This window comes from Triturus cristatus, chromosome 9, assembly GCF_964204655.1.
Source record: "Triturus cristatus chromosome 9, aTriCri1.1, whole genome shotgun sequence".
In the NCBI taxonomy this organism is placed as follows: domain Eukaryota; kingdom Metazoa; phylum Chordata; class Amphibia; order Caudata; family Salamandridae; genus Triturus; species Triturus cristatus.
The window spans coordinates 837,332,595-837,356,434 of NC_140592.1; the positions used below are offsets into that span (position 1 = coordinate 837,332,595).

The following is a 23,840-nucleotide window of genomic DNA, read 5'->3' on the forward strand; positions in this document are numbered from 1 at the left end:
TACAGCACCTCCTGGTGCAGTTGTGGTGACATGTGCGGCTCCAGCCGCGGGGCGCTCTTGGATTTGAAGACCTTGATGGCGGCAGGCAAATAAGTAAAGTGTGGTGTGCAGAAAATGAACAAGGGCTCCCACCCTATATATGTTCATTCAGTAGACATCAATCCCTATTTCATTGAATCTCCAATCCACAAATGGTTCTGCTATTAAATGGAGTGTAGAGAATGGGGAAAGGCTGTAGGCACGTCGACCTTTTGACCCAAGAAAGTGAGTGATTCAATTGAAGTCAAGTCGGATCTTCTTCAGGACGAGGTAGCACAGCCAGTGGTAGTAACCATCAAAGATCTGATGAGTGCTTCAATTGGTCGATCCACCAGGGGTTGGATTCTAGTCAAGAATGAAAAACTGCGTCATTGTAGAACCATCAGGGGTAGGTTGAGTCAGTTTCTGAATGCAGGAATGTAGTGGAGTCGCATCCACTGCCGTACGAATCAAGGGACTCTGGCCAGCCGGTGGAGGAATGAACCTTCTTAGATTAGGCTAAGCAACTTCCCCAAGGCTTCATTCCTGCAGCCACACAGATACCCAGACTCTTTATACTCTGAAGTTCTGCACTTTGTGCAGATATTTCTAAGCTCTTTATCAAGTTATTTGCTGAGACCTATTTATTCCCCTTTGCCAAAATCTATGCTTTATCTGTAAGACTCCAATAAATATTCTAAACTTCTCCTCAAGAGAAGTGCTACTTGAATTTCTTAAGCTTTATGCTTACACATCTCGAGTTCGAACTCTTTACGGGTTTCAAGATACTTTTCTCATCTTGGTATTTAAATAGGGAATTACCATGTATGGAAAACGATGCTATATGGTCTGCATTGTATTGAATAAATAATTGATGCTTAATAAAGACATATCACCTACAAAATTACATAAAACCCTTTAAACTCACATCAAATCGCATCATTGACTCTTAAAAATGGATTATTTAACTGTGGTGAGTAATTTGATTGATGATATTGCAGCTTCTGATTAATTCATACCTGTGTCAAAGGTCCAGAGCCTTTGGCCCAGAAAGAGCAGGGATTTTGCTTTTTTCAGGTATGCTGAAATACACTTCCTGATGAGTAAACTACATATTTATTCAGCCCCACTGCTCTCTCACATTGTTCTGGTTGCTTGAAAGAAGCAAAACAATTAAATTGAAGCCACCTTTGTTGTACGATTAAGCTCAAGCACTGAACTTGCAATTCGGTCAGTGGAAAGTCTCCACACCTACCACACATTGACTTATTTTCAAATTACACTACAACACCACCACACCTTTAAGACAAAACAGAGCAATCACTCTGTATAAATATATACTTTTGGGTACGGAGACAAATAGATTAGCTTGAGTAATTTTTTGCAAAGCATAAAATAAACAAATTCTACTCTGTACCTTTCTCTTCTTCTCATGGCTGATGTGGCGTTTGCCCAGTACATATGAGAGTTTAGACAGTGCAGCTTCAGGCGTCATGTCCCCTCCTGGAATGACTCCTGCATCAGTGAGAACCTGCAATTTACAAAAGAGAAGTTTAGGTAAGAAATGTGACATGTCTGTGTGAGAGACCTTCAATATTCTGATAAGTACAACTTTAGGAATAGAGAAAACATCAGTTTTAAATGCAAGCCAACTTCATGTAATGCAAAACATTGAAATAAAATATGTATATAATGGGTAACGTTGTTTCCAAGTAATCATGTCTACTCTCAATCTGAAGTGGAATTTGAAGGGTGGCAATTTTAGACATGCTTGTCTAGTCTACCACCCAAATCTTGCCCGACCACAGCCTACTCTACTGCTGTCAAATCTACCAGACTTAGGTCAAACACTGTTCCAACTGAGGTACTTCATTCAATTGGTTAGTTAGTTTGTCAAAGAGTACCAGATGGATATTGCCAATGTTGTGTCACAATATATGGCCTCTCTTAGGCTATCTGTTCAAACAGCTTCTCTTGATTGCTGTGGAATCCTACTCCTAGTCTTGTCGACCGCCCCTTCCCCACTTAAGATATTGCACTTCAAAAACTAAGCTTTTTCTGCACTGCATCCATTTTATTTCACAGATATCCACAAAGTTGTCACTGTATGTCCAATGGTATCCCACTGTTAGGCTTATTTACATTATCTTAGATGTGCTCTCTGTAAAACTGTACAGTATGGGTTGCAATGTCGTGACATGATCTACACCACATGGTGTTGTAAAAGTGGAAAGGGATAAAGTAGCAATGCCTCTTGAAAGCATTAGCCAAATGTTTTACATTAGCTCTTCAACACCTTTAGCAGGCAACTGCTTTTACAGTAATTCTAAATATTAGTCTCAAGATAAACAGGGTTTTTACACACAAACCTGTGATTTGTTTTCATGTTCAATCACACTGAAGTACAGAGGTACAGTTACACAACAGAAGGATCATCAACTGAAGTAGCTACCTAACCCATCTTACGGTAAATTAGAACAGTGCTTAATACACCCAAATGTTTTTTGTTTGTTAACTAAGAAATGCGAAAATTGTGGTCTTGTATCCAGCCTATACTGGTACTAGAATCTTAGTTTACCATTTAAAAAGGATTCAGGTAGCCATGATAAAGGGGGACCTCTTCTATGACTCACATAGAATCATGATATTCCCAGACTACACAAGAATGGTCCTACAGCAGCGACAATCTTTTCAAGCAGCCAAAGAACGACTACGAGAGCTCAAAATTGTATACTCGCTCCAGGTCCCTGCACGTTTGCGAGTTGTATACAATTCATGTACTCTGTTCTTTGATACACCGGAAGCCATCTCTAGCTGGACAGACGAACAGATACGAATCAAGCCTCAAACTCGTCCTCGCCATGATTCAGACTCGTCATCTGGTGAATCTCATCGCTGGCGAACACAGCAAAGGGGCAAACAGCGGCACAGCTCCAGGTCAATATGGCGCTCTAAGATACAGGACGAGAACAAGGAAACACGTCAGCAGCGGATGCCTCAACACGGCATTAATGATCCTTAATGTTGGCCAAAGGGAACTAAACTGAAGTAAAATTACTGTGAATACAATCTACTGTTAGTTGATTGCGGGCTGGAACACCAGAACCGGCTTCCTTTCCTTTAAAGTTGCCATTATGGTTTTCGGGTGTTTGGGGATCCGTTGGAGGAATATACTGTCAAACCCCCTGTTGGGGTCGATACGGTGTTCCATCCTCAACAGATGCTTACATTTCTCTGAGGTATTTGGTAGGGGGGTGGGGGAGGGACAAGTTGCCAGTTGGGTTGTTTACTGTTTTTACCCAATGCTTAGACACTGTAATACTAGATAGGTGCCCTACTATGCGAATGCATCCATATAACAGCTTATTACATGTCAACGCCATCTCAAACAAATGAGGCCTCACAGGGTCAACTGCGTATCATGAGTTGGAATGTAAGGGGTCTGCTAGATAAAATTAAGCAAGGTGCGATACTCCGCCAAGCAAAGCGTTCTAGAGCGGACATAGTACTGTTGCAAGAGATATACCTTATGGGCACTAAGACGCCCTGCCTAGTCCAACCAGGTAAGTCATACGGGATTTAAATGGGGCTCCAAGGGAGTGGCCCATATGATACAACATCAAGTTTCATTCACATACACACGCCACTGGAGCAACTCACATGGGATGTGCGTTATTGGTTAAGGGACTATCTACAGAGAGAAAATAGTAATAGGTAGCATCAATGCCCCCCCACTCTCTCAAACCTTCATTGATTGCCTCAGATGTATGGGAGCTCCTCCCGGAATGCTTTGCAATTATGGGTGGGCATAGAGAGGCCCAAGCAGTCGAAGCTACTTTCCTTCGCAAACATGATGGGTTGGGTTGATACATAGAGAATGCTTCACCCATATGACACAGGCTATACATATTATTCCTCCATTCACAATACCTTCTCCCGGCTCGACTATCTATTCATTCCAGAGAACTGTCTCCAGAGAATAGCGGAGGCCTCAATTATGCCCCGGGGGCTATCCGACCATTCCCCAATCGCGATAACACTCAATCGGCCCACATCGACACCCATTTAGATGGAGACTCGCCTCCTGGCACATGCAAAATCAGAAATATAGGGCTCATATGCATAAAGCAGTAGCAGAATATTTTCCCCTCAATTTGGACTTTGTCCCCTCTTCGCAAACACTGTGGGAGGCCATGAAACCCACACGCTTAGAAACCCAAATAACGCTGCTAGGAAGATGCAGCCAAGACGGCGACACACACACAGCTCGTCGGAACCTTTGAGTTTTACAAAGCATTTATAACCCAGTTAGGCCTTCATCTCCTCAACATAATTCAGGAAACGACCGAGATGGCACGATTGCCACCAGACTGGCGGTATGCTGAAATAGTGGTATTTCCCAAGCCAGGTAGGCCACTAGAACAACACACCTCCTACCAACTGATATCTCTCTTAAATACTGAAGCGAAAATCCTTGCCAAAATTCTGGTGAATAGACTACTACCACACATGTCAGACATTGTCCACCTAGACCAAGCGGGCTTTATGCCCCATCGCTCTACCCGCCATAACATTCGGAGAGCTCACAATGAGATAGCAGCAATAGGTCGCCTAGATAGACCAGCAGCTCTGTTATTGGCAGATATGGACAAAGCTTTTCATTCCATTAGTTGGACCTATTTATTTACGCTCCTACGATGCTATAATTGTGGCCCACAGTTTATAGCATATTTCAAGCTCCTATGTACCGACCTGACGACTGCATTTCGAGTCGCGGATTGCATCTCAGACCCCTTCCCAGTCGGGCGTTGCAGGGATGTCCTCTGTACCCTCTCCTCTTTGCACTGGCAATTGAGCCGCAGGCCATATGGGCCTGGAAAGATGCGCTGATTCAGGGTTTTGAATGGACAGTGGATGTATCAGATCATATGGCACTGTACGCAGACGATATACTATTCTTCCTCACAGATCCATATAAAACAGTCCCTAGAATACTGCAGATTATGTGGATCTTCAGGGAAACGTCAGGTCTATACTTGAATCCACAGAAGTCCACTATCTGGCCACTACGGGGCACCTTGGGGCGTAACAACTGGGCTGAGAATATTAAACTAGTAACAGACAGCCTGCTGTACTTCGGTGTATTCCTGTCCGAGGACCCCCAGTCATCAAGGGATCGGAATCCATGTGCAGTTTCTGAAAAGGTGCGGACCAACACTTGGCTTTGGGCGGGAATGCCTATATCTCTATATGGGAAATCTGCAATTTTCAAGATGTTATCTCTCCCACAATTACTTTACCATCTGCAGAATCATCCACATCCAATCCCATTATCTTGTTTCAAACATATCAATGCCATGCTGGGGGGGGAGGGGGGGGGGGCAAAGTACGTTGCTTTCAGTCAACGTACTGGGGTGGTTTCGCGGCCGCGGATATGCAGGCCTATTACGTGGTCATACAACTTCAGGTGATTAATGATTGGCACTATGGGCCTAGCGATCATCAAGCATATGCAGTTGAATGCTGGATAATGAACAACCCAGCCCTTACATCTCATCTATATAGCAGATCGAATCTCCACTCCTTGCCACCCGCCACCAGAATGGTAATTCTTTCCTGGTGGCAGTCTCTTCGAAGAATGGGGAGGTGGATTGTATCACCCGCGAAACACCATTATGGCCCAATCAACTATTACCCCAACTGGCTGGACTCCGGGGTTTCCGCGGATGGGACAGGTTAGGAATCTCTACAATCGGCAATATCATGCACGGCATGGTCCTCAAATCATTTCAAGACTTAAAAGACGAATTTTCCATGCACAACTATCAGTTTTATAATATTTACAGCTCTGCCATGCTATCACACCCCATATAGATAAACTGGAGTCACTCCCAGAATTTAATCCACTATAGGGCAAGCTTCTAATGGGAGACCTAGGCGAACACAAGATATCAAACAAATACCAATCCCTCATTACTCACAGTGTCACAACACGAGACACTTAAAGATACCTGGCAAACAGACATAGGCCACCTATACACAGAAGATTGGATCGAGGCCCTGGAATCCCCCCATGGAGCGGCCAGTTCCTCCCGCCTATGAATCATCCAATTTAAGCACCTCCACAGGACATTTTATACGCACCACTGAGTATGGAGCGATACCAACAGGGATGATGGACGGAGCGTTTGAGCAAATGAAACACTCACGCCCAGTCAACTGATCTGGGTTTAATCCATCATCATTCTTTTGCTCACCCCACCACCCCAGTTCAGACATGGCCATATGCAAATCAGTCTGACCCTGAGCCTCATGGGAACAGTCCAGCCCGAACTGCCAAGCCATGTCTTCCCTGGACCGGAAACAAGCATCCTGGGACAGGTTTCAGATTCATAACCCTCAGCCAGGCGATCTTTAATCCAGTGGCAAGGTGAGCAAGGGACCCATGTCTGGGCATACCCTGCCAACTTGGGTCGAACAAAGCGATACCAAAGGGGATGATGGAAGGAGCGTTTGAGCAAATCAAACACTCACCCCCCAGTCAACGGACTATGGAGAGCTGGACTGATTGACTCCCCAGTATGCCTTCGATGTCAGAACGATGAGGGTAAATTTCTGCACACAGTCTCGACATGCAGGGTTCTTGATAGGTTCTGGTACGGTGTATTGGCGTGCTTAGCTGAAATACTTGGGTGGGAATTGCCTAGATTCCCTATAATAACAATACTTCACTTAACAGACGAGATCGGTGACAACAGGTATAAATGTCATCTCCTTTGGCTTGGCCTTACCATCGCTAAGCGAGACATAGTAGGAGGTGTTTCTGATTTCCATAACCTGGCTATCAGGGTTTGGAAAAACGGAATGGACTTTTGTATGGGATAGGAGATCCTGGTTTTCCTGGCACGTGGATGCCCACAGAAACGTCCTAAAATCTGGCAAAGATGGGCGGACCACCGTGGTCTTGTAATACCGCAGCAGACAATGATGGATGCAGTTGACTCTGAAATTCGGAAATACGATGCACAGATGTGATTCATATTCTGAGACAGGATTCCTGAACTATATGGTCTATATCTAGATACAGTATACGCTATCGGTGTGAACTAATGTATTGGGGTTGAATTGTTGTAAAGTTATACCGTTATAAGTATATTATATGTATGTATCCACAAGTAATGATGTCGTCCATCAGACAATCAGATGACAGTAATTAAATAAATAAAATTTGTTCCTAAAAAAAAAATAAAGAGGAGTCAAGTAAAATGAAAAATTTCATAACACTGAAATAGATCGAGAGTGAACACCTTTTCAAATGCAATATTTCTTAAATGGATACAGGTGAGTGTGTGTAAGCGTGTAAAAAGAGTGGTATGGGCTATATAGCCATAGTTAAGCATGTGACAATTGCAAAAGAAGTTTTGTAGACTCCTAATGACTTTATCCCCAGCTGGTGAATTTACGTACATTAAAAAAAAAAAAAAGAAAAAAGGGATCTCATGCATTAAAATGGTGCAAGTCATGTTTTAGGACAACCTACATAACATTTCAGACTTGAAACTACACAAAAAAAATGTTAAAGATAAAACCAAATATATATTTGTGTAGCATTCCTAATGGTACAACTAGACAAAAGTTACTAGCAAAATCAAAAATGCAATTTAACTACACAGCTGTTGTGTATTTTATGTTTTCAGTGAAAAGAAATTGTCAGATAGAGGTTGTGGTTCTCTACCAAGACCACATACTGACCCAAGCTAGAACAAACAATGCATTGTCAATATGAAAACTTCAGTTGAATGGATATCATGAATACATCCCAAAACCTAAAAGCTACTGAAATGCACCAGTAGTTATCCAACTATAATCATAAAGACCCTTTCTCCACCAAGGCAATGTTTATGACGCCACGAAAGACCCAACAACATCACATAGGGAATCAGTGTTGTTGCGGTAGCGCTCAGGTGCTTCCGGAGGTATGTACAGCTATTTGTCTGCACCCTCACAACAAATAAATAAAACTATTCTCATTTTCACTGTGGGATGCCGAGATAGTCGTTTTCTGGGTTCACAATATGATATCGCTCCATAGAGGCCAAACCTAACAAGCATGGTCAAAGCCAATAGGTCTTGGCAATCCGAGATGTATTGGCATTGTCAATGTTATTGTCTTTTAGCGATGTGTTATGGAGTGGCTATTGAGCGTAGTAATGGAAGGCTTTGCCCTGCCCTCCCAGAGGCCTTTAGTGATACCAGCCACACTAAATTTCATGTTTGGAGGTAAGGGATGTGTTGCGGAGCCTGAAGGCAGTTCCCGTCTTCAGATTAGTCATTCACCACATTTGTAGCCCCAGGTGGCGGTAGAGATATAGGATTGGAGTTTAGAAGAGTAGAGATCAGATTGCCCAGTTGTCAACTCAGGAGGTTGAGCCCTGTGCCCTAAAGGCAGCAAGTAACAACCGCTGGCTCAGCCAGTACGAATAACTGAGGTCCTCGGACACAGGGATAAGAAGGGAAGCCAAGGGACGCAAGAAGTGACGTGCCACTCAAGAAAGTACGGCCCAGGTGACTGGCGGTGGTAAACTGCACTGCGGAACCTGCTGCGGGAAGGAGTCTGGTCAGACTACGCCTACCCAGTGGACACTCAGTGTGCCAACAGAGACCCAGTTTACATCCTGTGATTATTGGCAAATCAGTTAATTTCCCCGTGCTTAGAAAACAAAATCTGAACTTGTGAAATGTAATTGGGCGCTCTTGTAAAGAGCTGTAATGTCCTACCAAAAACAACATCCAAGACTGAACTATTTGTTTGCGCCAGGCACACATGCAGCGTGAGTGGACGTGAAGACGGTGAGCAGTCCAACTCTAAAACTTACATCACCTCTTCCGAGTACGGCAGCACCGCATGCGCTTGGTCACCACAATGAAGGAGGCAAGCAGCGATGAGGAAGGGGGTGGGGAGATCGGTCAAGAAGCGATAAGGGAGGGGTTTGGAGCATGGAACATGCGCCAAATGAAAACAGCGTCTGACATTTAATCTCGGTCTTTAAATGCTCAGAAATGTAACAAGATAAGACGATTTACAGCCCTGTTTACTCGGAGCATGTGAAAACACGAGTACTCCTGGCCAGGGCTTTTAAACAAACAAAAAAATCCTAAAATGGTCATTAAATGGGATCAGTGGATGGCTAGTAGTAATTAGTCCATGCTTTCTCAAAGGACTAAACACAGGAAGAGGTATGCCGCATGCATGCCGTGGACAAATGTGGGAGAATGAAAAGGACAGTGATGATGGGGACAGCAAATGGGAAACCATGGGCGAGCTGAAGCCCACAGAGTATATACAACATGTCTCTTTTGAGACAGTGCAAGCGCTGTCTAGAGCCAAGACCTAAAAATAATTGAAAGTCAGGAAACCTTTGAGAACTTGGTATAAACTTTGACTATTTCTACTTTAAACTCATGGATATATATCCAAACGTGAAAGCCTATAGTTTAAGATTTCTTAAGTGTTAGGAATACATGTCTTTCCAACTTATCAGGCACAACCAACTCCTATGTCAATATTAAATTGAGACCATAAAGTCGTTACTTACCATGCAACCATCTAGCAAACCTTACCGCAGTGAAATCTTTTCCAAGACATATTGTAAGAATGGATATTTTAAAATCTATGTAAAAGGCAGTGCCTACTGTATGATTTTCCAATATGTAAAGAATTTAATAAAATTATTAAAATAAAAAAAAGTGTGTGCTCTTAGGAGAGAAACATAACCTCCTTCAACCAAAGACATTTTAGTACATTTAATGAGTTTTGTAAAGCTATACTTCATCTGCTGCCCAAAGGGTATAGTTTGCAGCCTTAATCAAAAACCACAAAGGCCTGAGTGCAGTACCTTTGCAAACAGTTCAGTGCTGGGTATTTCCTGTAGTCAGGCACACTAGACAGTGATTTCATGGGAAAACGACTGCCATACACTAAACAAAACCCATCTGAAAACTGTTTGTAGGGTACAGAAAGTTTTCTACAGTTCATTTTTCCACTAAGTTCTAGGGTCCTTCACTTCAATTGCTGCCTTCAATTTGCATCATTTTCAACAATGTCTACTACAAAAGTAATTATATTTAGCAATTATTATGAAGGTTTTACATATCTAGTCGCCAGCATGAAGCTTAGGATGCCCACCTAGGTTCAAATAATCAACTCCCAACATATACATTGCAGATGATACAACAATTAGATAAGGGTTTACAGTTAAAACTTCACACCTTTCCAGTAGCATATGACTGACTAACAGAGCCTAGTAAACACTGGGTGCAGTTTACAATCAATACGCCTCGGTCTGTGGCAGCCTTCAGTGCTTGAAGAAAATCCTGTCTATTGTCTGGTGCATTTCCAGAGCCATATGTTTCCAGTACAATGCCTTCCATTGGAGGCTGAAGAAATGCTTTCACCTATTTAAGACAGAAAAACGTAATTAAAAAAATATATAGAAAGTAAATAAAATTAACAAATAGTACTGCAACAATTAATCTACAGATTTTCCAAGGGCAAAAATTTAGAAATAAGAGTAAGGAAAAAGGTCAAACTGTTGAAAATGCAACAACTTTCATGTCTGAACTTTTGTACAACATAGTACAATGGTTAAATGAAGGGAATAAATGCAAAATATTTTTCCGTTTTCATCTAGGTGAAATCTTTTAAGAATATCAGGCATGTGGCAGCTGGAGGCATGACCTAGACAAACATCTTAGTTGTATTTTTCTGTTCAACTACCCAGTGCTCATACTTGTGTGTATGTATGCATTTCAAAATCATTTAGATTCTAAGCCCTAAATTTAGAACTACCTAAAAGAAACATCCATGACAAATTATACAGAGCTGCATCCCGATTATTTCGAACACTGACATGCCATTATTTCAATAGTGCAAAATGGAATAAGACTTTTAAAGGTACAGTGTAGTCTTTTGTAGTCATTGTGGCACATACATATCAAAATGTAGTACAATCCTTTCTTTCCCCATGTCACAGTAATCCCCAAAAAGCAGCCATCTGGGTCAGATCATGTGTTTCTCATTCTGAAAAGGGGGTGGGATATTTTGGCCAGTATGGATACCTACCTCCAACCTCAATAAAATGAGGCACATGCGAAGGAGACACATTTCTATTCTCCTAGCAACTTTTATTCTGCACCAAGCAGAAGTGTTTCATAGAGCAGTATTAAATCTGGTCTGATGTTTACACTACGTCCATTATCTCCTATTAATCTTACCTCCAAGGCCATCCCAGGTCAACATTTTTAGTAATTTCCCCTTCGCCTGGTCATCCTTCATGGCCACGGTTTAGGCAAGTAAACAATGAGTTCCAGCCCCCCTGGTTCCTAAATGTGAACCACTGCCTTCGAGTTCTATTACAATCTCTTTGAGAGGTCCTGCCAATGAAGCAGCTGGGAAAAGTAGTATATTATCTAACTGCATCACTCCCGTCTTCTAATTTGTTGTACACCTGGAAAATATGTCATACAAGGAGTCAAGCACAACATGCCTGATTATACGGGTCTTCTTCACTGTATGTGTGACCCAATAATTGAGAAACCTGGCAAAGACTGGACGTAGAGAAGCTTCCAGCAGGGAAGCTCAGTCAGTGGTCCGTAGACTCTCGGTTGTAAACCGAGAAGGGTTTTGAGTAACTGGTATGTGCTTAAGAAGCCAGTTTCCCAAGAATTGTTAAGGTTGTCCTCCCATCACTCATCCATCCATCTGGTATGCCCACTATCTTTAGTTTATTTCAGAGAGCGCAGCACTCTGTGTCCTTCACCTTTTCTTTGATGGACAGGGAGGTCACAGCAGTTATTGAATAGCTGTATGGAGCATTCTTAGGCTGTTCCTCGCCTCCGATATGCATCCCCCAGTAAAGCAATACACCACATTCAAGAGGTCTAGTATAGAAAGAATATGCAAGGTATTTCTAGCTATAAATCTTTAAGCTTTGTGTTTTTCATTGTATGTTAATTGTTTTTATTTTTTAATATAAATATGTTTCAAATCGCAGTATGAAATGTCATTGATCAGAGTGACGCAAGGTGGAGTGTAGGAGAGTACAGTGAACAAGAGTCTTGTAGAGTGGCGTACTGTAGAGTGGGATAGAGTAGAGTGAGGCAGCGACAGTGGAGTAAAACGTTATACAGTGGAGTGGGGTGGGGTGTTAGATCGTGGAGTGCAGCATCGTAGAATGGAGCTTTGTGTTGTACAGTGGAGTGTTGTCGACTGGAGTGTCATGAAATGGAGTGTGGTGGACAGGAGTTGCCTCAAGTAGAGTGTTGTAGAGTGGCATAAAGTGTAGCAGTGTTGTAGAGCATAGTGGGTTACAGTGGAGTAGAGTGTCATAGTTCAGTGTTGTCAAGTGTAGTGTCATGTAGCAGAGTGGCGGAGAGTCTCGTACAGTGTAGTGTTACACACTGAAGTATGATTATTTGTGATAGCACAGTGCATGGTTGAGTTCTGAGTTACAATTAGTGTTGTCTGGTTAGCCAGCTGAAAAGAGCATGTAACGAGGTCCGCTACTTATAAAAATTTGAAGGTGTTTGAAAAATTGTAAACAAAAGTTATAACTATAACTTTAGAATTTTTAAAGTTTGTGTAGTTTAAACTTGGTTTGTATAGGGAAAAATACGTTTACACTTTGCTTTTGCATTGAATTTTAATGTTTTTTTTTTTTAATGTTTGATAAAAACGTGCTTCAAATCATAGAGTCCAGTGTCGCAAGTGGAGAGTTGAAGTCAAGTCAGTTGCGTCAGATTCATTAAAACCATCGCAATCATTGAGCATTTGATACACAATATTAAGAGCCTATATAAAATGGTTTTCCTAAAAATAAATTAGATCATAACAAGACATAAAAAAACACATGGTACCGGCATCCGTGTCCAGTATCAATGAGTGACTGGAACCTACAAAGACATTTTACGAGTTTACAGTTGAACATAGTGTCCTCTGGAGTTAGACAGGCAATGATTGCTTGCCTGCAGGTATGTAAATTATGTTTTGCAATAGTTCAAATCTTACTTGTTTTATCCTTGGGCAGATGCAGACTGGATGGATTAGGTCCTCCTTTGGAGCACCACACAACAGGCAGAATGTTCCCACATTTGCCAAGGCGCCTGTCCCACTAACAACGGAAACAACACAAGCCTTCAGGCCAGGAATTTCCATTTCATAACAACTGAATAGGTACTCCAAAGTGGGATGCGGGTTTCAAGGCTTTATAGGTGTTAATCAGCATCAAGGCATGTGATTGTTTTGCCAAAGTCAGTTTGTCCTCCTGGAGTGATTTTGACCTCATTGATTTATTTAGAATATTTTTTTGTAGGATTTAAAGGGTGTCAGCGGGGAATTAGCAATTACTGACCACAATATTTTGTAGCTGGAATTTTCTTCAGACCGCTGTAGCCTGTAATAGCACCTGATGAAGGCACACCGCCTGACAGTGACTTACGTTGTAAGACCAAGTTCTTAATGAATTTGAGCCGGTGATGCAGCCCTTGGGAATCTTAAAAATGTGCCTATATGTTTTAATTATCAAACCTTCAAGCAAGGCTGCATCACGACCTCGCAGCTTCTCACTTCCATAGGTGAGGGTTGGGACCGTCAACATTGGTGATAAAGTAGGACCATTTAAATTGCTAACGAAGATGCGAGAAGAAGCTGTGTGGGCATTACCCTTTCTAATTATTTTGTGCTTTTGCGGATGAAATTATAATATCAGCTCAGACCCCTAGATATTTGTAGACTTCTACATACTCTAGTGGCTGCCCTTGTAGAAACCAACTTTTAATGTGACTATTAATAGCAGAGATTGTCATGACTTTGGTCTTATTCCAGTTGATTTCCAGCTCATTCTCCGGAGCGTATTTGAAAAGTGCATCTATTAGATGCTGCAGACCAACCTTTGATTACACAGGAACACATCTGCGTGCAAAAGGTGGCTTAATAGCAGTGGACCCAATCGAGCAGGGTGACCATTTGTCGGATCAAATGACTTGGTTAGGTCTGCTAAGAATAGATTGAAGAGAAACAGTGCAAGGACACAACCCTATTTGAGGCCTTGATATGTCCTTATTTTTTGGGAGATCCGGGTACCATTATCTATATTTATTTGTCTCTAGGTGTTGGAATACAGTAGTAGTATCCCTCTCAGGAGAAGTTGGGGGATGCCCCATTTGACTAGATCTAGCCATAGTTTCTCATGATCGACACAGTCGAAAGCCGACTTGAAATCTACTAAACATAGATCCAGTGGTAGTTTTGTCTGTCTCAACATATCAATGCTAAGAGTCAATGCAAAGATATTTGTTGTAGTCCCGGACCCTCTTTATGAACCCCTTTTGATTTATGAGGATAACGTGTTTTGTGCAAGCCCGGGTGGTTAATTTGATCAAGAAAGCTGATATGTAATACTTTACCTCTGTTACGTGGAGTGACGTACATTACAGTACAGTGGAGGAGAAGAGTGTTGTAAAGTCTATTGTCAAAGTCTGGAGTATTGTAGATTGGAATAGAGTTGAGTAGAGTTTAGTAGTGTATTAAAGTGTTATTACAGTGTATTAAAGTGTTATAGTGTAGTGGCATAGTGTCTCATACAGAGGAGTCCAGTATCGTAGACTGGTGCAGTAAGTTATACTGTTGAATGACGCGTCGAACTGTAGAGTAGTGTGAAGTAGTGGCAGCGTGGAGAATCGTCAAGTGGAATGTCGTAGATTACAATGGAGGAGAGTGTCAGGGTGGAGTATAGAGGAGTGGCTTATCGTAGAGACAAGCTGAGTGGCGTGTCATTGAGTGTCATACTGTGTAGTACAGTGGCGTAGAGTGGAATAAAGTCTAGTAGAGTGAGGTGGAATACACTGGAGTGGGGTAGCGTAGAGTGGAGTAAAGGGTCATAGGGTGGAGTGTAGTGTTGCAGACTATAGTGGCGTGGAGTGCAGTAGAGTGGATTAGCATACAGTCGAGTGAAGTGTCAAATTGGAGTACCGTGTTGTACAGTAGAGTGTAGCAGGCTGTCTTACAGTATTGGAGCGTTATGTAGACTACAGTAGAGTGCCATACAGTTTAGATGATTTTTGTGGAGTGACGTGCAGTACAGTATTGCAGAGTGTGGTACAGTGGATTGGAATACAGTGTTATACAGTACAAGGTCATTGAGAGCGGAGTAGAATGGAGTACTACGTCAGAGTAGAGTGGACTAGAGTTGGGCGCAGTGGCATAGAAATAGTTGCGTACAGGGTCGTATAGTGGACTAGAGTATCATAGAGTGGAGTAGAGTGTTGTACAGTGCCATACAGTATAGTAGAGTGGACTGAAGAGGTATAGACAGGAGTAAAGTGTCAGAGAGTGGCATGCAGTGCAGTAAAGTGGAGATGCATAGAGTACAGTAGTGTGTGAAACAGTGGAGCTGAGTAGAGGGGATTATATAGTAGTGTACATTTAGGTAAAGTCTAGTACAGTGGAGTAGAGTCGGATGGAATGGTGTAACGTTGTGTGGAGTAAAGTGCAATACAGTGTAGTGGTGTGTTGTAGAGTAGAATGGAATGGAGTGGAGTTAACTGGTATAGCGTACGTAGTAAACTGTTATAAATTGGAATGGAGTCCCGTACAGTAGAGTGAAGTGTTGTGTCGTAGAGGAAAGTGTTGTATAGTGGAATAAAGTGTTGTACATTGCAGCCTATGGGCATGCAGTGGAATACAGAGTTGGACAGTGGAATGTACGGGGATAGAGTGGAGTAGAATGCCGTAGAGTGACATGAAGTGTGGTAGACTTTTATAGAGTGGAGTTATATAGTGTGGAGGAGAGTCTCATACAACGGAATGGTGTAGAGTGAAGTGCCATACACTTTAGTGACGTAGAGAGGATTACCGTAAAGTTGAGTAGCACACAGTGGAATAGTGTACAGTGGAATACCGTACAGTGAAGTGCAGAAGAGTGGAGTGGCACAGAGTGAAATAGGGTACAATGGATTAACTTAGAGTGGGATGGCATACCTTGAAGTGGCATAGCACAGAGTCAAGGTCACTGTTATAAATTGGAGCAGCGTCTCATACAGTAGGAGTGCTGTGTCGTATAGTGTTGGAAACTGTCAGAGTGGAGTAGTGTTGTACAATAGAGTGTACGGGCATAGAATTTAGTGCAAATTTTGACATGAAGTGTATGGGGAGAGAGTGGAGTACAGTCTAGTATAGTGGCATAGAGTGTAGTAGAGTATTGTAGAGTGGAGTTATATACAGAGGAGAAAAGTACACTGGAGTAGCGTAGGCTGTAGTGGCGTACAGTGGAGTGGCGTAAAGTGAAGTAGCGTATAGTGGAGTAATGTACATTGGAGTAGCGTACATTGAAGTGGTGTAGACTGGACTGATGTATTGTGGGGTGGGGTAGAATGTAATACCATAGAGTAGAGGGGCAAAGATTATAAGTTGTGTACAGTGTAATAGCGTAGAATGGAGTGGCGTACAGTGGGATTGTGTACAGTGGAGTGGTATAGACTGGAGTAGTGTACAGTGGAGTGGGGTAGAGTGAAATAGCATACTGGGAGTGGTGTAGAGTGCAGTGGCATCCAGTGGAGTGGAGTGGAGTACACTTGAGTGGTCTAGAGTAGAGTATAGAGGAGCGGCATACAGTGGAACAGCGTAGAGTAGAGTGGTGTACAGTAGTGTGGTGTAGACTGGAATAGCTTATAGTGAAGCTGCGTATAGCGCAGTGGCGTACAGGGAAGTGGTGTAGACTGGAGTAGCGTACACTGGAATGAGGTAGAGTGTAATAGCATATAGTGGAGTGGCAAACAATGGAGTGGTGTCCAATGGAATAGCTTAGAATGGAGTGGGGTAGAGTTGAGTCGCATACAGTGGAATGGCGTAGAGTGGAGTGGCATACAGTGGAATGGCGTGAAGTGGAATAGCATACAAAGGAGTAGCGTATAGCGGAGTGGCATACAGTGAAGTGTCGTACACTGAAGAGGCGCAGAGAGGAGTTAAAAAAAGTGTTCTAGAATAGAGAGGACTGGCGAAGACTGGAGTTGTGTACAGTATAATAGCGCTAAGTAAAGTAGAGAAGAGTGTCGTGGAGTGGCGTAGAGTGTACTAGTGTATAGTGGAGTAGCATAGAGTGGAGTGGCACACAGTGGAATAGCATAAAGTGGAGTGGTATAGAGTGAAATAGCATAAAGTGGAGTGGCATAGAGTGAAATAGCATATACTTGAGTAGCATATAGCTGAGGGGCATACAGTGGAGTGGCGTACATAGAAGAGGTGTAGAGTGCAGTGGCAAACAGCGGAATAGAGTGGAGTGGGATACAGTGTAATAGCGTACAGAGGAGTGTTGTAGAGTGGAAAGGTATACAGTGGAATAGTAGAGCAGAGTGGTATACAGCAGAATGGTGAAGACATTTATTAGTATTCTGCTACAAGATATCATTAAGTTGAAAAACCTTAGAACTTAACATTTACTTACTCTACTTACCTGCAGTACTCCATCGAATCACCTGCACCCCCTAACATGTAATACTGCTGAATTTCATATAAATCCAGTTGATGTGTTTTGAGCTATGCGAAATACCAAAGTCTATCGAAAATTCATAGGATTTGAGGCCCGTTTTGAGGCTTCTACTTCTTTCTGTTCACTCCCTTGACCAAATGCTGCAAAACTTCAGACCTCCTAAAATGGAAAGGGGGGCAGCAAGTCTGAAAAATTTCACACACATTCGGCGAACAGATGCAAAGTTAAAAAGGAACTTTGTTGCAAAGTCATCCTGTGCCCTGGGCACCCCCCAACTTTTTGCTGACTGATGCTGGTGGTAACGGACTCTGGCTGACTCTGGGCTCTGCCTAACCAGGCCCAGGGCCAGTGCTAAACTGAAAGAGACACATTAGAATACAGTTAAAACACCTACATACACTAGGGTACACAATGGTATGGTGGGGTACCCCTGTGACTGGCATGACCGACCATATAAGCCCCTAGTATACAATAGGGTAGGGGGATTATAACTACCTAGAAGTCCCCAGTAGCCTGGGGCATGGCAGTTTGGAGGCCAGCAGCCTTTTTCTGCACTTGCATGTGTGCACTGCTGAGGCCGGAGGTCAGTTTAAAATCAGCCCTGGGTGCCAGGACTGCTTTTATAAAGTAAATTGTGCACAAACTCGACTTTGGTGTTTGGGGCACTTAAAATGGATAACCTACAATGTTTTGGCATATTAGGGACCCCCAGGGTCTCCCCTAGGTATCCCAGGGGTGGGGGTTCAGGTATTTATAAGGTATGCCCTTATAAAATGAATTTCACTCCCCACATTGTGGTAGAGTGCTACTCAAATTCGACTTTGATGCTAGGAACACTGTAGAGGGTGAATCTGCAATCTTTCTACAGATTCAGAACCCCTAAAGTCTCCCCTAGTTGCACATGGGGTGAGGTTCCTGTAGATATAAAGCAAGTACTTATAAAATATGTTTTTGTAAGTCCTGGTGCTGGAAAAATATCCCAAGTCGTTTTTCCCATTGCAAATCCCTTGTTACATAGGTTAACATGGTAGGAAGTTATTGATTAATAACTATTGATAGGAGAGGACTAGAAATGACATTCAAAGACTTCCCAGAATGGTATTAATAAATCCAACAATATCCTACTGTTGAATTTCTCCTAAAGTTTACATACAAGAAGTTATAAAACTTTCTTGTTTGTAAGTCCAAATTCAGCCTTCCAGTGGTCTGCCCTGATTGGTCAGAGTTAAGTGGATTAGCCAGGCTGCCTTGAAGAGGTGATAAAGAGCCCCTGGGGTTAACCAGCTCTGCTGGCAGGACAGTGTGCTGTTCCATAGGAATGCCGGGCCAGGGGAGGAGTCGTAAACCATGGTCTTCAAAGGCAGAGGGATGGCCACAGTGTCAGTTTCCACTTTACACTTTTGACCCCCACCAGACCTAGGATTAGGGAAGGTATGTGCAGATGGTAGGGGGAGAGTCTATGTTAATAAGCCATCCTAGGGGGTTTGTTTAGCCAGCTCTTACCTCCTTGCTGGAAAATCAGCCATTATGGATTTGGACGATCTGATGAACTCTGGGACAAAATAATGCCACACTCTACAGGATATGGTCATAACTTTGAGGAGTTACCCTGCTCCCATTGGTCAGAAGTGACCTCCTACATAACCCCGAGAACTTGGAATAAGTATCTGAGAGGGGCAGAGCCCTCCAGATCTGCTGCTTGAAACTTACTGAAGCAAGAAGTGCCCTGCTGAGAAGTTTTGCTGTGCAAAGATTTCTAAGGACTGACCTCTGAAAACTGCACCATCTGAAACTACAGCCCTGTGGAATATTTTGCTGAAAAATAACTAAAGAGTTGAGTCCCTGAAAGCTACAGGTTAAAAGAGCTCAACGGGAACATCACCAACTAAATCTACACCTTGGAGAACCATCAGTTGATTTGTAAGGGTTTTGTACCAGTGGATTGTGGGAACTGACGTCCTCAACTTTCAAGAACCATCCTGGAGCTTCCAGACCCTTGGAGTAAGTTTCAGACACTTTGGGACCCCTTGAGGAACTTCAGGAAGAAGTTCAAGAAGTTTGGAGAACTTTGGAGCAACTTTGAAAAAAAGGTCCACAGAGGTACCGACTCAAACTGCCAATCCCTAAAGCTGGACAACCTAACTATAAAATGGCTGCCACCACTCTGTAATTGTAAGTATGTGTTATACAGTTGGTGGTTCAGCACTTAAAAAAAGTAATACAGGGTACATTTGCTTTGTGCGTAAATTCTTGTATGAAATATATAACGCCAACAATCGTGAAGCTGTTATTGAGTCGCTAGAAATGTATGTCGAGAAGATTTAATCTTTCAATAAGTCTATTCGTTTTTATCTTCTTAAAACCACATCAGCGAACAGTAGCCAACGCGTTTCGTCCGACAAGGACTCATTCAGGGCTCTTAATAGTAAGTCAACGTCACTATTTGTCTGGGTTCAACGAAATTGAGGTATCATGAACATGTCCATTTATCAAGTATTACAATCTGGAGTATGTGTGCTCCTCCATAGGACCAGCGTGGCGTCTGCTTCATAAAGCCACGCCATGTTCATGATACCTCAATTTCGTTTCAGTGAAATTATATAATATATATATATATATCAACGCTCCAATCCTCTTCATTCAGAGAAATAAGCACTCACGGGAGACGCTCGGAGGAAATCTTTATTCCGATACAAACAAACGTGTTTCGGCGAACTGCCTTCCTCGGTGTTTGTGAGCTTGACGAGAGGCCGCCAATTATTTGTACAGGCATAACGTTAGTATGTAGACATGGAAAAGGGACTGCGCAAAACATCCTCACAGAATGCGCCATTTATAAATGTGCAATTTTAGCTGTTTTGAATCCACTTTATACAAAATTGCCATGCAGATTTTGAGAAAAATGCCGAGAATGCTTAACGATAATGTTAAGCTTAATCATGAATCTTCTCTTTTCAATTCTTTTAAGCATCCAAATATGCGAGTAACATACCATGAGTGATATTCATGTTATCGCTAGCCACCAGAATACACGCCATGGATTGGCCCCATCTGATGTTCTCATATTTTCTCAAAAAACCAAACAAATCTCGCCGTGAATCGGCTTAAGTCCCTCGAGACCATGAACCTACTTATACTAAAACAAAACTAATATTACTTTGATTATTCCTCTCACTTAATCATTACAGAATATATCAAAAAATTAGAATCCACATTTCATTTACACATCTCTATAGCCTTCCTAAGTCAGCCATAATCAGTTACTGAAAATTCATGCATAATCGTTACAGTCATTGCAAGAAATACAACGCATTATCTTGTTTTTACTAATGCTCATCAATAATCCTTCATACAGTTCTAGTGAGACAGTACTAATCAATCCTATAGCTAAGTTGATTATGAGCCCAAATGTGATGCTAATTCTTCCCCACTATTCAAACCCCTAGGGGATTTCGTCTGACAATCCACTATGTAGCGTGATTCGAGTCTACGCAGTTTTTTTAACCTATCGCCCCCTCTTATGCTGTCGGGTACGTGGTCTAGGCCATAAAATCTCAATAGATTCCTGTTACTGGAATGTCTCTCTGCAAAGTGTCTCGCTACAGGGTATGATACATCCTTTTTAGTAATTGCTCTTAGATGCTCTAATATTCTGATCTTAAGTGGGTGTATAGTGCTCCCTATATAGCATAGATCACACGGGCACACTAAACAGTATACCGCATAGGGAGTGCTGCAGGTAATACATTTATTGATGGTTCTTTTTACCTGTGCATCTGAAGGAAAGAACTCTTTTGCTATTAGAGCACGCCTTGCACTTACCACAAGGGAAAAAACCTTTCATATCTTTAAGGGTGCCCCCAGACTGGGATTCTTTCTCAAGATGACTTTGCACTAATTTATCCTTCAAGGACCGAGATTTTCTAAAGGTCACTAGTGGATATGGGGGGATGTCCTCATTCAGCACACTATCAGTTTTCAAAATATGCCAGTTTTTCTTAAACATACGTTTTAGATAGTTGGCTTCTGCTGAATAGGTTGTCACCATTCTGAATTTACCTTCATGGGTTGCAGCTGACTTGTTTTCAGACATTGAATTGTCAGTCAGCAACTGTTGTCTAGGGATACCTTCCACCTTTTTAAGTGTATTCTGTAAAAGTATTGGATCATACCCCCTTTGGGCAAACCTCTGTATGCATTCTTTGGCTGATACCTTAAAATCACATGATCGAGAACTATTGCGTTTTAACCGCAACAGTTCCCCATAGGGAATGCTCTATATCAGTTTTGGTGGATGATTACTCGTGGCAAACAAAGTTGAATTCCCTGCTGTGATCTTACGATATAAGGCAGTATGTATTTGCCCATCTGCAATGAATACCTTCAGGTCTAGGTAGTCCACTGCCACAGGACTTACTACACCTGAGAAATGCAAATTTAGATCATTGTTATTTAGATTACTAATATATCCATTAGCAGATTCAATTCCACCCTGCCAAACTATGAATAGATCGTCAATATAACGATACCATTCAACCACCTTTCCTGTCACATTGCCGCACTCATAGGTTCTGGACACCTGTTCCTCCCACCAGCCTACAAACAAGTTCGCATAACTGGGAGCGAAACAGGTGCCCATCGCCGTACCTGATACTTGTTTGAAGTAGCTGTCCTCAAACAAAAATATATTGTTCGTCAAACAGAACTTTGTAAATTCCAAAATCATGTCATTATGTTCAGCAAATCTTAGCTGTCTTTTGTTCAGAAAGTATTGCAAGGTCTTTAAACCATCCTTGTGGTTAATGCAAGTATACAGACTGGTGATATCCAGCACCATCATTACATATGTTGAATCCCAGGTTATGGTTGAAATTTTGCCCAAAAAGTATTTTGTGTCTCTCACATAGGATTGAAGTTCTGCCACAAATGGGAAAAGGAAATGGTCTATGAACATGGACATATGTTCCTTGAGACTGCCCTGTGACGAGACTATAGGTCTCCCTGGTGGGCAGGCTGCATCTTTATGTATCTTTGGAATGTGATAAAATGTTGCAATTACTGGATTCGGGCATCTTAAGAACAAATGCTCGTCAGTTCCCAACATGCCCTTGATATTCCACGACTTCAACAAACCTTCATATTCCTCCACACTAGCCAAATACATTTCACAAGTGGCCGGAGCATAATATTTGATATCTCGTAGTTGTCGAAGTGCTTCCTCCCGATATTGAGTTCTTGTTTGTAACACAACATTCCCACCTTTGTCCGAGGGTTTTATGATGGTTGTTTTATTCGCCATTAGATCCACTAATGCAGCCTTCTCTTCCCTGGTTAAGTTCTCTATCACAGCGCTCTTGCGGTTCTTACATCTAAAATTAAGTAGATCTTTAACCATTGCCTCAGAGAATACGTCTATCGAGTCATAGGGCATCTGTGGAACAAACAGGGATTTGGGCTTAAATGGACTTTCTTGCGTCCCTTGTTCAATCCCGCTTTCACTGCTCTATCTGCCATGCACACTCCTATGTCCTCTTGATCTATAGTGTCCAAATTGACACTATAGATCAAGAGGACATAGGAGTGTAAGAGCAATTACTAAAAAGGATGTATCATACCCTGTAGCGAGACACTTTGCAGAGAGGCATTCCAGTAACAGGAATCTATTGAGATTTTATGGCCTAGACCACGTACCCGACAGCATAAGAGGGGCGATAGGTTAAAAAAACTGCGTAGACTCGAATCACGCTACATAGTGGATTGTCAGACGAAATCCCCTAGGGGTTTGAATAGTGGGGAAGAATTAGCATCACATTTGGGCTCATAATCAACTTAGCTATAGGATTGATTAGTACTGTCTCACTAGAACTGTATGATGGATTATTGATGAGCATTAGTAACAACAAGATAATGCGTTGTATTTCTTGCAATGACTAACGATTATGCATGAATTTTCAGTAACTGATTATGGCTGACTTAGGAAGGCTATAGAGATGTGTAAATGAAATGTGGATTCTAATTTTTTGATATATTCTGTAATGATTAAGTGAGAGGAATAATCAAAGTAATATTAGTTTTGTTTTAGTATAAGTAGGTTCATGGTCTCGAGGGACTTAAGCCGATTCACGGCGAGATTTGTTTGGTTTTTTGAGAAAATATGAGATCAGATGGGGCCAATCCATGGCGTGTATTCTGGTGGCTAGCGATAACATGAATATCACTCATGGTATGTTACTCGCATATTTGGATGCTTAAAAGAATTGAAAAGAAAAGATTCATGAT

General features: G+C 42.1%; 1 protein-coding gene across 1 annotated transcript in view; it reads right to left on the reverse strand.

Moving 5' to 3' along the window:
* The window catches only part of ASPG (asparaginase), a 374,392-nt gene that overhangs the window by 110,939 nt on the left and 239,613 nt on the right, over nucleotides 1-23,840 (reverse strand). The window contains exons 8-9 of the mRNA XM_085626272.1: nucleotides 10,288-10,473; nucleotides 1,436-1,549 (exon numbers count right to left, since the gene is read on the reverse strand). Coding sequence (XP_085482398.1) covers nucleotides 1,436-1,549; nucleotides 10,288-10,473 — 300 coding nt within the window. The remainder of the gene's footprint in view (nucleotides 1-1,435; nucleotides 1,550-10,287; nucleotides 10,474-23,840) is intronic.